The 13,702-nt window shown below is 47.5% G+C and overlaps 1 protein-coding gene across 18 annotated transcripts in view; it reads right to left on the reverse strand.

Moving 5' to 3' along the window:
• LOC144931502 (transcription factor COE3) overlaps positions 1 to 13,702 on the reverse strand; it is a 152,884-nt gene that overhangs the window by 13,120 nt on the left and 126,062 nt on the right. For 9 of the 18 annotated variants that reach the window (XM_078855422.1, XM_078855419.1, XM_078855413.1 and 6 more), the window contains exons 12-13: positions 1,165 to 1,230; positions 60 to 258 (exon numbers count right to left, since the gene is read on the reverse strand). In XM_078855422.1, the coding sequence (XP_078711548.1) occupies positions 60 to 258; positions 1,165 to 1,230 (265 nt within the window). Of the gene's footprint in view, positions 1 to 47; positions 259 to 1,164; positions 1,231 to 13,702 lie in introns of all 18 variants that reach the window. The other 9 variants (XM_078855408.1, XM_078855424.1, XM_078855423.1 and 6 more) reach the window with 2 other exon arrangements.

A 13,702-nucleotide genomic window follows, 5' to 3' on the forward strand; every position in this document is an offset into this window, starting at 1 on the left:
GTCCGGTGGTGGGGAATCGTATTGAGCACTCATGTGCCAGTACATACAGGGGTACCGACCGGGGGCGTGGCTCAGCATGGCCTGCTCCACGGACTGGCCAGGCTCCGAAACGCTCACGGCCAGTTGCCCGCCAAACGAGTTGACACCCATCATGGCGTGGTGGGCCGGCGAGTTCCCCAGAGCCGGCAGTTGGTTCTGGTGGCGGGGCATGCTGTACAGAGCTTCGGCGATGTCGGCGGCTCTCTTCAGAATGATTTCCTAAAGTGCGACGGTGCACGCACGCACGCACGCACGCACGGACACACGCACGCACGGACACGCGCATGGGCGCACACGCACGCACGGACACGCGCACGCACGCATAGACACGCGCGCACGGACGCACGCACGCACGTGCGCACGCACGCATGGACGCATGCACGAACCAAGACACAGACACACACCAGAAAAGTAACAATTGTTAATGAAGCATTGTCTTGTTATAGCTGCAGTGCAAAATCGAAATGACATTCAAACAATGTATACAGTATATATGTGAGTTGTAACTTTCTATTTTTTATAAAGCAATCCTCACATCATTCGGCGACAACTACACACAATGGCAACAGGCTTGATCTTAAAAAACAAGTAAGTTGTTATTACTCGGTGTATGTGGATATCCACAGGAGATGTTTTTCAATTCCCCTATTTGAGTGATTTTTTTTTAAACATACAAAGGTGCAAACATTTTCACACAAATGCTTCGAGAGCCTTATCGTCAAGTTGTGCTTTCATTGAAAGTAAGTGGTTTGGAGTGGGTATTTGTGAATGTTTAGGCAATTCATAGTCACATATTTATAATGTACAGGTCTGTAGGTTTTTTTTTGCCTTTGAGTAATTTAAAACCTGACATAAGGAACCCAAAAAAAACCACATTCAAGCGAAGAAAGCAGATTCGTGTAATTCTCTCCCTTATTGAAAACAAACGTTTCACTTTCCATGGAGCACGTTTACAAAAAAGAAACAAAATGAAATTAAGTACGGGAGAATAAGCAATAGATATAACGCAAAATAAAATCGGCTGAATCACAGCACGATCATTACAGACGCAGTGTAGAATTAAAGCCTGCGTACAGTTATGTGTTTAAAAATAGGCGCTTTATTAATTGCATGGGCAGCAATTACCTGGTTGTAATGAGGCAGGCCGTACAAAGCCTCCACTAAATCTGCCGCGCGCTTCAAGATCACCTCCTGCCAGACAAGAAAGCAGGGGCATGGGTAGTACTGCAAGCTACCGCACTCTCTAGCATTGCATAGCCACTCCTGGCTGATGGCTACAACATTGCTCTTCGAGCCAGTACATGTGCTGGCGTGTGTCCTCAGCACTTACTTATAAGAGGTCCTATGACAGAGTGTCTGTATCCTATCAGAAATAAAAAGGAGTGGCGGGGGAAAGTAGCAGGAAGTATCCCTGCTAAACAATATGTGAAACAAAAAATTGGCTGCGCAGTGTTTTTCGGATATTCGCTTTATATATATATTATTTTTAAAATTGACACTTTATATGTGTGCGTGTGTGTGTGTGCATGTGGATGTAATTTTTAAAACAGATTATGCACCGCTACCTTCTAGGCAATGTCCGATTATGTGTCTATGTCTTGTTCACAACATCAGCGGACTTTTATTTGAACAAAGTTCACGTTTCTCTTGAAAATTGCACGAACATTGCCACGAAATAATTTAGCAATGCTCGATGTGTTTTGTGGTTGTACCCGGGTGTGTTGTTTGGCATGATGTCGGACGTTTTGCTCCAGGTGCTATAGGAGCTTCTTCAGAACTTGAAGAAGCTCCTGGCACGCGGAGCAAACTCAGACATTGTGCCGCGCGACACGCGGTTATGACTTGAACACACAACCTACGATGCTTTGTTATTCGTGCAGTGAAAAAAAAAACCCCAGAAAAAAATCACAGCATTTGCTAAGGCCATGTACGCCCACTCTGGTGTGTGCGGGAGTGCAGCGTGTGGCACCATTAGACGGAGCGTGACCACGATTAGCGCTGCCCACTCAGCCGTGCGACAGGGGTGGGAGGGAAAGGCCCCAATTCAATTAACCCACCCGGGTGAAGACGCACTGGCAGGCGAGTCACAACGCGCTTTGCGCATTGACAGCTGCGGCCGGGGCTAAGGATTGCAGCGGCTAGGCTGCTGGCTCTTGCTGCTGCCGCGATGAAGTTTGCGCGCGCATCCTCTGACACGTGCGTGTGCATGGAACGTGCATGCACGGCTCATATGAGTATCTTTACAAAGACATTGACTTCGTTGTAAAAAATATGTAGGAGTAGTAGTAATAATACAATAGCAAATACTTTTTGGAATATGAATCATGTTTAAGCCAGTCTGTGTGTATCGATATATAAGCACAATAATAAGTTGTATTAAACAAATGATGGCATTAAATCAATTACAAACACTTTTTATTCACTGATGGATGAAGGCTTGACCACGCTGGTCAATGTGGGTTGGTGAAAAGACAAGCTCAGATTTTACTCGCCACTGATGTTCGCTTTGTTCACAGCACATTGCGTTATCCCCCGTGCCACAACTTCCCCACATTGACAAACATGCGCACATAATTTGGTATTTCACGATTTGGAAGCACGTGCAGATAGGAATAAAACAAACGAGTTGGACTATGAGCGTGGACTTCCATCTCTACTCTACACCTAGACACAAGCCACAAGTGAATATACACACTCGTACATGCGTTTATAAATGACAAGCTAGAAATCCATCCATCGAAACCAAACACGCGTTCCCAGATTCCCATTGACATGGCGTGGGCCCTTTGCCCAGCAAGAAGCACAAATCTAGTAGTTTGAAATACAGTGAAAGTATGAGGATGCATGCACACACACGAGACATATAGCCAACACTTCTGTTGGGGCAAGTGCTGTTAGCGAGCACCTATTAAGCCGGCATGGCACACGGGTGGGGGGGCGTGGTGTGGTCAGCACAACGCACAGTCGCCTTTGCGCTCCCCCAGTGGAGATGATCACACGCCACACCAGGTACTCATTCAAGGCCGAGTCAAGGTAGGCGAGCTGAGGACTGGTTCAGATATTCGCCACTGATGTTGACCGTGAGCTGGAATTGAACTCGGGTCACCGGGTCACCGAGTTCATAGCGCTAACCACGACACTATCACTGACCACACACAAAGACAAAAATTCCCCATATAGCCTTCAACATACTGTTGTGGCAAGTGCTTCAGCGAGCACCTATAAAGGCTGGCACAGCACACGAGGGAGTGGGTGACTAGTAACACACCCTGCCGCCTTTGTCTCCCTAGTGGCGATATTTACACACCGCATCAGGTACTCATTTGAGGCTGAGTCGACATAGCAGAGGCCCAGAACCGGTTATGATAATTGTCACTGGTGTTGGCCCGTGAGCGGGAATCGAATTCGAGCTGCGAGGTGCGGAGCGCAGCGTGCAGACCACTGCGCCACTGCTCCCCGCTCAACACTCACACACACAAAGATAAAGACAAAGGTCCCCCGTATATCCTTAACAGACTGTAGGGGCAAGTGCTGTTAACGAGCACCTATGAAGGCTGGAACGGTACACGAGGGGGTGTGTGGCCAGCACCACGCACGACCGCCTTTGTCTCCCCAGTGGCGATGTTTACACACCGCACCAAGTACTCATTTGAGGCTGAGTCGACCTAGGGGAGGCCCAGGACCAGTTCAGATAATCGTCACTGGGAATCGAACCCGGGTCGCCGGGTTCGTAGCGCAGCGTAGCGCTAACCGCTACACCACCACTCCCCACTGCCCGCCTCTCACGCAGACACACACGCGCACGCACGCGCACACGCGCACGCAACTACGTGCGTTGATACGTGCCCTTGCGATGCCGACAGATAATTATATCCATGTTTGCTTGCCACAAAATGAACCCAGGGCGCTGGATGTAATTGCCCCTTTTTTTTATTCTGTGCTGACACCAGGGGTGACACGCCTCTGTATTTTTGTAAGAGATCAAACTGTGTTTGTGTTGTGATAGAGCGTCACTTTCCTCCTGCCCTACTTTAGCCACTGAAGATATCCTACACGTGCATTTATGAGAATGCTGGCATTTCGTCTTCATCACAAACCAGCTGCTGTTAAACAAATATCTACTGTACGGAAATTACAAAAGTAAGGATACAAATGTTATGGTGATATATCTTAATAAAGCGCATTATTCCAGCGTTATATTGATCGAATCGCATACTAGAATGAGTAATTACTCGATAAAGTACAATCTATGTATAATACAATAGCAAAACGTGGATTTATATTGTGTGTAAATGCAACGTCGTGTTACGGCAATAACATCGAATTATCATGTTACGTGTGTATCTAGCAGAGGTGTGGACTCGAGTCATGTGACTTGGACTCGAGTCAGACTCGAGTCATGAATTTGATGACTTGCGACTCGACTTGGACTTGCATAACAATGACTTTGTCCCACCTATGAGATGTGGACTCGAGTCATGTGACTTGGACTCGAGTCAGACTCGAGTCATGAATTTGATGACTTGCGACTCGACTTGGACTTGCATAACAATGACTTTGTCCCACCTATGAGATGTGGACTCGAGTCATGTGACTTGGACTCGAGTCAGACTCGAGTCATGAATTTGATGACTTGCGACTCGACTTGGACTTGCATAACAATGACTTTGTCCCACCTATGAGATGTGGACTCGAGTCATGTGACTTGGACTCGAGTCAGACTCGAGTCATGAATTTGATGACTTGCGACTCGACTTGGACTTGCATAACAATGACTTTGTCCCACCTATGAGATGTGGACTCGAGTCATGTGACTTGGACTCGAGTCAGACTCGAGTCATGAATTTGATGACTTGCGACTCGACTTGGACTTGCATAACAATGACTTTGTCCCACCTCTGGTATCTAGATGTCCGGGAATTGCCGCGGTGCTAACAAATAAAACGTGCAATACATGGCTCACGTTAACCGTCACGCGTATCAATTAAGAACATGTTTACGGGTATTTTGCTCTGTGTTAGCACTGCCTCTGTGTTCTGAGTGAATATTACATTTTGTTTAAATGAAAAGGTAATCTCAGATTAAAACGGTTGCCCCATTGAATCTTGGCTTCGTCGGTTCGAAACCCGTCCCCTTGCTTCGGTAAGTTTTCTTTGGCCAGGCATTACAAAGTACGCCTTCCTTGAAGGAGGACGTTGAGCCGACTGCATAATGCCTTCATGCTTTCCCTATGCCCTTCATTGAAAATTCCATTGTGTTCCAATGTCAAACCCATATACGCTACTTTCTGATAAACTGTTTTCATTCGAAGCTATATAAAGGCCTTGTTGAAAAGGCTATTTACATGTTCTGTGTATCCCTGTATTATTGTTCTTATTATTCATACTAAACACCAAACGACTCCTAAAAGTGTAATTGCAGGATGTAATATATAAAAAAAAGCAATGCTTATGCAACGACACTGCACACACTCGATGTGACGATGAGGCAATGCCATTTTAAACGTCGCCAGAGTAGTGCACGGTTATGCGAAGTGAATTAGTGTCAATAATAGAACAAAACGCAAGTTCTTCTTTAATTGTTCAGTGTAAAACTAGGTCAGGATGACACGATCGTAAAGCACAACCGTTAATTTACATTTCATGTACAGCGCATGTATATATGTGTCAAGTTTTTAATGAGCATAATGAGAGCAACGAACAGGTTTTGACATAATCAGACAATTCTAATTACCCCAACTTAAATGATGTGTTAATCACAGGCTCCACTCATTACTGAAGCATCCGGCACGGCTTGAGTCGCTTCTGTCTCCAACAAACCAAAGTCCAGCCAAGCCTTTCCATTGCATTTCACAGCATTGTAATTTGCTAATAAAATAAAAAAAATTTTCCCCCTGTCGCAACAAGTTAATGGAATAATTTGATACAGCGCGTCGCCATGACGGCGTTTGATAATGATAAATTAACTACCTCCGGCACAGCGTGGAGAGCCGCAGCAGTAAATTATTACAACCATAAGTCACGCCGCGCGCGGTGGTTTATTTAGCTGTTCAGCCCTTAATAAAACATGAATTGTGTTGCTGAGTTACCGTCGGGGCTGTTCGCCAAGGTGTGCGACGCTATATCAGGGCAGATTAAAAGCTGCTTCGCCAGTTAACCTTATACGCATCCGTGTCAGTGTGATTATGGCTGCAGAATTATCCTTGTGTGGGTGTTTTTTTTCTGTTTGTTACTTTCAACGGCTGATTTCAAATTACCAAGTGTTCCAGGTTGCGTTGAAACGTTGCAATTGTGCGCCTGTGCGTGTGTGTTTGTGTGGTTGGGGGAAGCGGTGGCGCAGCGATTTGTGAACTGCGCTACAAACCCGGCGATCCGAGTTCAATTCCCGCTCACAACCAATAACAGTGGCGACTATTTGAACTGGTCCTGGGCCTCCCTTAGGTCTATTCAGCCTTAAATGAGTACCTGCTGCGATGTGGAAACATCGCCACCAGGGAGACAAAGTCGGCCAGGCGTGGTGCAAGCCACTCACCCCTTATTGTGCTGTGTTGGCCTTCATAGGTGCTTGCTCACAGCATTTGCCCCAACAGTCTGTTACAGGCTATATAGGTGGACCTTTGTCTTTGTTTTGTGTTCGTGACCTGGTGATGTAAACTCAAATCGAACGTGGGTCACAGAGTACAGCAGCATCGGGTTTTTTTCTTTGCGCATCTTACGCAGCTGTTCAAACAGTGCTCGTGAAAATAACGGATATGTAATTTATAGTGCCACAATCAATATGGCAAGTGTCTAGATGAAATGCCATAAGCTGAGACATTGATTGGCTTGCGAATCCAAGGCATAACTTGAATTGCGGTTCACTGTTTTTCAAGCTGTGTTGTCAAACACCTCAGGAGGGGCCATGTATGCATCTGCTGCTTCCCATGCTTTAAGCTTTTCTCATCATCGAATACACAACGAGCAGACCATCATGGCCACCCCAAAAAGAAGAAAAAAAATTGGGAACAGTGCAACGCCACAGAGCTAGCGAGCACACGTTTTGGGCACGATCGTGCTAATCAGTCATCGTTTGGGCGGTGCGAGGTGCAGTGTGATTTCCAGGGTGCGAGGTGCAATTAGTGTAATTACCACGCCCGAACCCCACTAGCCATCAAACCGAGCCATATGGCACGTCCTCAGTCTCCACCGGCTGCTCGCTCTTTGCCAGAAATAATTTGGCTGTCCGTAAGCAGCCAGGTATTATTTTCACAGTATTTTAACCCTTGGACTACTCGGACGTAATATTGTTATTGCGATTGTGCAATGTTTGTACTTGGAACAATGATGTCAAAAAAAGTATTTCTGCTAAATAATTCAATGATGCCGCACGTGCAGAGATTTTATCATGGTCCACAGATCGGCGTGTCGAATCTGAACATCTGCCTTCATTATAAAATAAAAGCCACTGTAATTTGTAACGGTGAGCCGCGCAATCACGTTATCATCAGTAGTGCTGGTGGGGGAAATTCGTCCCGGTCTCTTCGTAGGTTAAAGTGACAAAATGGTAAGCAAAGCATAGCCTTCATCCTCAAAAAGATCACTTGATGACATGATGGCAGGCTATGTGTATTGCAAATTGGTAGAACATGTTATTAGCAACACAACTAGGAGAGAAGAGTATGGTCTTTAAAAGGGTTCTATGAATTCACAATGTGGATAGGGTAAATAACTTGGAAGTCCTCAAAATAACCTCAAAAGAAACTGTTAATTAATTTAATTGGGAAGAGGTGGCTATGATCTGCTGGGGACACATGTGCAGGAGAGAGGAGGGTGGGTTATCGAGACGGACATTGGCGTGGCACCTAGATGTCAAGAGGTCAGCAACCTAGGGGACGATCTAAATCCAGATGGTGGGATACTGTAAGAGCAGACATTGGAGGTCAGATGTTAACCTTGCAACAACTCCGGCATCTCGCAAAAGGAAGGAAGCAATGGCGAGGTGTGGTGGCATCAATAGTGTTGGTCATGATGACCTTTTGACCTTGACCAACGCACTCCTGTCATATGACTACCTTGCTTTGGCATATTGATGGTGCCATGGGAGCCAGGTTCCGTGTCTTTGAGCCGACGATGACAGTCTGACTGTGTGCGTAATAAATACATATGCACACATATGGCGTGCAAAATAATTTTATGAACTGAAACTATTGGGAGGCCATAATTTTGTAAAAATATTTGAGTTTTTTGTCTTATATTCGTGATTTTATTTGTATTGTTTTGTATTGTGTCTAATGTTTTACATCCAGAACATAAGCGATGAATCATACTCTGTATACACAAATATGTATTAATTATTTACTTTGCAATGCTATTACACTTACGCTCAAACTACTACCGAATTCAAGTGGGCAGGTTCCAGAAAACATTCTGCAAAAAATATACGCTTAATTAATATACATTTAAAGTATGTTGTTCTGTTCTTGTCTGGTAGCACCTCATGGGATAAATTAGGATTATATTATTTTTATGATAATTGTCTTTGGGATGGCATTTGCGTAGGTGACGGATTTCAAAGCTGCAGATTAACGCAAACGATGCGTCACAAGCATCACAAGGACGATGCTACTTCAGAAGCAAAATTTTGTTTCATTCCTAAATCCCTGTTTATATTTCAATTTTAGCCAAACCACAAAATATCCATAATGCCTGGACCAAAAAAAAACACAAGCACTTACTCTTCCAGAAAATGAAAGTGAGCACGTGGGGTTTGAAGCCAGAATAGTTATATGTTGCTTGTGTGTACAGCAGAAATCAATTAAAGTTCTATTTATTATTATTTTTTTCCACCAAAGGCAGCTTGGAACGTAGGCTACGAGCACCTTCAGAGAAAAAAAACGTTAAAATGGCAAAATAAATTTAGTGCAACTGAGCCCGTAATGTGTTTACTGTGGCTCGCTGCGCTGGCACGACTTGACAGGCGTTGCTTGCCTTTCAAAAAAAAACCGGAGCTTTGAATCGAAGCCCATTTGGCAGGCGACGATGTTTCCCAATCGCCGGGCACCGATCGGGCGGGCGGGCGGGCAGGCGGGCGCGGTGCCGTTAGTTACTGGCGGCGCGGCGGCGGTGAAGGGGTTAACGGCGCCTGCTGGCGTGCTGTGCCACGGAGAGCATTGTAACGCCGTGAGCAGAGGGCTTAGAGGGATCACGGACTGAAGAGGCAGCCACTTGACTCGTGTAGCGCCACAGTAATTGGCTTCTGGTCGGGCATACAGGCGAGGAGTTAAGCGCACGCTATTAGCATCCTGCCCTCATGCTACTTAGCTAAATCGCCAAATTGAGCTTCAAGTGGTCAGCTCTTCACTGACTGAATAAAATCGCGACAGCTGCGCCGCGTTTATTAATCATTACGAACACCGCGCGTGCGGTGTTTGAACAACGGTTATTTTAGAAGATTACCGATATGCAAAAGTCCATTTTTTTTGCTTTTCAACGCAGATATGCTCCCACGTGTTCAACACTTGACCTGTGAGCCTGCAGCGAAGCGAGGGAAGGGGGAGGTGGAGGAAGAGGAGGAGTAGGTGGCAAAATCTGGTGCTTGTGATTTTAGTTCCCAAATGAGTCCTTTTCAAAATGCGATTTTTAAGTTGTTTTTTTGCGGTGCACAGCAGAGACTGATGTGACGTCCTCTCGGTGGAACATTTCTGTGGTTCTGAACAAGTGGGCTTCAGAAGCCAAGGCCGCGTTCAAGAGAAGGGGGAGAGAAAAAAAATCCGCTGCAGGCCTTTTGACTAACAGCTACATCATTAATCATCGTTAGGGCCAACCCGTGCCGTATTGTCCCTTCCTCGGGTGGCAGGGGCGTCCGGAGCGAGGCGGCGCACGCACGCGCACGCACGCGCGCCGCGCGTGACAAGTTAATCGGCCGTCCTCCCATGCAGCTTGTCGCTTTCGCTTATGCCGGGCGGGGGGGGGGCCAAGCGCACTCCGTTCCCTGCCGCCGCCCTCGCCCAGCGCAGAGAAACTGCCCCCCCCCCCTTCATCTCTCCTCGCCGGTTTGATTCGGGCGGGTGCTCGGCTAACACGGCAATCCTCTCTTTCTCGTTTATTTGTTCCGTCTGTCGGAGGTGAGGTCGTCAAAATGCCCGTACGTTGGGTGTGTATGTGTGTGTGTGTCATGTAGTACGTATGTTGAACTTCTTTCGCACCGTACGTAGCCGACCGTGCTAAGAATCAGTGGTATGCTCTCTGGAGGAATGTTCAGCTCTTTCTCAATCCGCTGCTGAATGAAGGTTTTTTTCCCAAGCCACGTCGATCACGGGTAGGGGTGGTTGTTGTTGACCATACTTCGTCATGCTGGTCACTACGGGTTTGCTAAGAGGCAGCCCAGGACCGGTTCGGATCTCATTCGCCTCTCTTGTTAGCCATCGCCAACATTCCCCTTTCCATGGGGATTCTATCTGCATGTCGGAGCAAACAAATATTTCCATGAAACATCCTCACGTTTAAAAGAAATGTTTTACAGAAAGTAAGCGATAAATCAGCAACCTACTTTACATACCGCCTTTCGCACGGAATGATCTAAAAATTTTGACACCGCATCGGCAACGCTCGGCGGTTAAAACCTCGTGGGGGTTTGCTTATCCAGTTCAGCACCATTGCCTCTGTGTACCTGTGCAAAAAAACCCAACCAATGCTCAGGACATTGCATTTGTAGGGTTGGTTGTTTAGTGGACTAATTAATTCTGCTACAATACATCTCTCTGGATGGCAATGAAAGTTTAAATGTGGAGCCCTTGCTTACACCACTGCTGGGGGTGGAAATGTCTCAACTGTAGGAAGCTCTAGAGAGCCCCTCCCCCCCCCCCCCGCAGAGGGCATTTGGCCTACTTGTCCACGCTGGCTAGACATCTTGGAAGAGTTGCGAGGAGGCACACTTTTACCGCACTGCGCGTGAACCTGACGATCGGCTGTGCTCTCCGCCCCCGTCGTATCCCGCAGCTGGGCGCACAGAGGCGGAGGGGATTTGAGGAAACCTGCAGCTTTGTGTCAACTGCCGCAGCGACCCATTACTTCCACGGCAGCAGCTCTGGATAGTCAACTCTGGTCAACTCTGCACCCACAATGTCTCCATTAGGGCCACAGATGGGAAGGGACGAGATGCGTGCACGGGTGGTGAGGGGTGAGGGGGCAAATCGTCCTGCCAAAGTCTACGACCGTGCACACAGTCCTGGACTTCGGGGCAAGCCAACCTGGAGGGGGTCACTTGTGGTGGGGTAAATCGTGGGGACTGCCCCACTTTCCTGCGACCAACGTGTGTGTGTGTGCGCGCAGGGTGGTCCCATGATGTAGCGGCTCACTCCGAGCTCTCAATGTCGTGATGGTGGCATTGTCTTTGTGCTGTTTGCCTTTTGGCGTCCTCTGGTCTAGCACCGTTTGAGACTAGGCTCTAAAGAAAGCTAGATTTGAAGCTTTCGTGACTGCAAGGATTCATATTCTTGGGTTTTTTCGGTAAAGTCACGTAGGTAAAACATTTTTTAGATTAAAATTACTTTTATTAATTTTAATTTTTTACTTACGTGACTTTACCGAACCCAAGAATATTTAAAGAACGCTGTCTCTGGTGTGGACCAATCAGTTTCAAAGACAATACATATACTACCAGCTCATGTTGTTTTTATTTGCATCTTCACCACAAGTATATGTGGTTAATGCAGACGTGATTCCTCGCAAAAAGGTTTCAGTTTGGTGTTTTGACATTTTAACACAACTGTTTTATTGCCAGAAAGGGTCCCATGATCGAGTATCGTTCTTCCCCCGTTGGACCCTCGTTGGAATCCTCTCCCATTGGCTCTTTCCCAGAGTTCCGGCAACCTATAGCTCGTGTCAAAGCAACGCGTCAAGGCTCGCCCATCAACACATCAGCAGTGCTGTCCTGTTGCTGGCCGCATGGAATTTTTTGGACCGTATAATTTTTTCAATAAATATAAAAAAATGTACACCCAAGTTCTCCAGCACAGGCGTTGGCGGGAGCGGGTTATTGATTTATTATTTATTTTTTCATTCGTGCGCTCTACGCATTTTTTTTTGTTATTTTATTTTAGCAGCCGGCGATTGTGTACCGTGGCTCTCGACCGGCGGTGACGTTGTTTGTGGCTTCACGCTGGTCGCACTCGCCGGCCAATATCGGCTTTCTGTCACCACCGGGCCCTGTCGTCCCCCCTGGCAAGCCCCCGCCGGCCGTTATCTCTGCTTTTATAACGTTCGGCGAATCAATAGTGCAACGGTATTATCATCTCCGGGTCTCGGGGAAAACACGGCGGCCGGGGGAAGTCCTTTCAAGTGCGCGTGGAGGAATAATTTAGGTCGCACATTTAATATCAGAGAACAAAGACGGAAAGGCAACATCCCCCCGCCCCCCACTCCGTCTAGACTTTAAAAGACTGCTGGGGCAAGCGCAGTTAGCGAGCACCGATGAAAGCCGGCACGGTATACGAGGAGGTTGGTGGCCAGCACCACGCCAGGGCAGCCTTTGTCTCCCCAGTGGCAATGTCCACATACTGCACCAGGTACTCATTTGAGGCTGAGTCGACCTAGGGGAGGCCGAGGACAGGTTCGGATAATCGTCACTGCTGTTGGTGGCCGTGAGCGGGAATTGAACCTGGGTCACCGGGTTCGTAGCGCAGCGTAGCGCTGAATGTCAAGGAACACGCATACACAGACTGCATTGCAGAGATCTTTCACGACAGCACAGCATGTTGTAGTCGGGGTAGATCCCTAGCGCAGTGGCAAGTGCCCTTCACTATGAACCCGACCAGCTGAGTTTGATTTACGGTCATGGCTAACATCAGTGGCGAATGGTTTTGGTGCGGCATAGGGGGAAGACTTCACCCAGTTATCCACCAGTGGATTGACAGAGACGTGTGAGTTCGAAAGTGAATTGCAGAGCACACTAAAAAAACTGCTGTAAATGTCTCATTTATCCGAACTCTAACGCTGTTGTACGGAAAAGGAATTTCTGTTATCGAGATGTATCTCGGCAATTTTTTGATCGCCGTAAGCCTTGCCTTGCATGTGTCCGTGGCAAGCGTCGAGTTGTGAATTCGCCACGGCATCGCCGGCCCCCTCGACACGAGGACGTGAGCGCGGGTAATTTCGGGGCGGGCAAACGAAAACGAGAGCGGCGGTTTCATCTCGCAACATTTTGTTGTTGTTGTTTGCTTGTTTGTCGCCGTTGTTTAGATTTTTTTTTATCTCGCGAAGATCGCCGCTCCTCCTTCCCTCCCTCCCTCCTGCCGTTGAAAAATAAAACCATCTCTTTTATCCGTGTGATCTCGCGCGCGCGTTTTGTTTCGCTTGCATCGGAGGCGATAAAGTTTTTATTTGTATTCGATTACGGCGGGTGGCGGAGCATTGCGCGCGTCGGCGCCTCTGATAGCCTGACCTCGGCAAAGCCGCCACAGACAGCCCGCTTAACCATGATGAATTGCCGCGCCGCGCAATTTCCATAGCACGCGAAGTGGGGGGGGGGGGGCAATGCTGGGCTCCATTACCGGCCAATCACACAGACGCACAGACGGGGCCGGCCCACGGCCATGCATAACGCGGCGCTGTAAACACGACGCGTGTAGATACACACACACGTACACAGACACACACATACACACACATACATGCACACATACATA

Source organism: Lampetra fluviatilis, chromosome 4 (genome assembly GCF_964198595.1).
Source record: "Lampetra fluviatilis chromosome 4, kcLamFluv1.1, whole genome shotgun sequence".
NCBI classification, from domain to species: Eukaryota; Metazoa; Chordata; class Hyperoartia; order Petromyzontiformes; family Petromyzontidae; genus Lampetra; species Lampetra fluviatilis.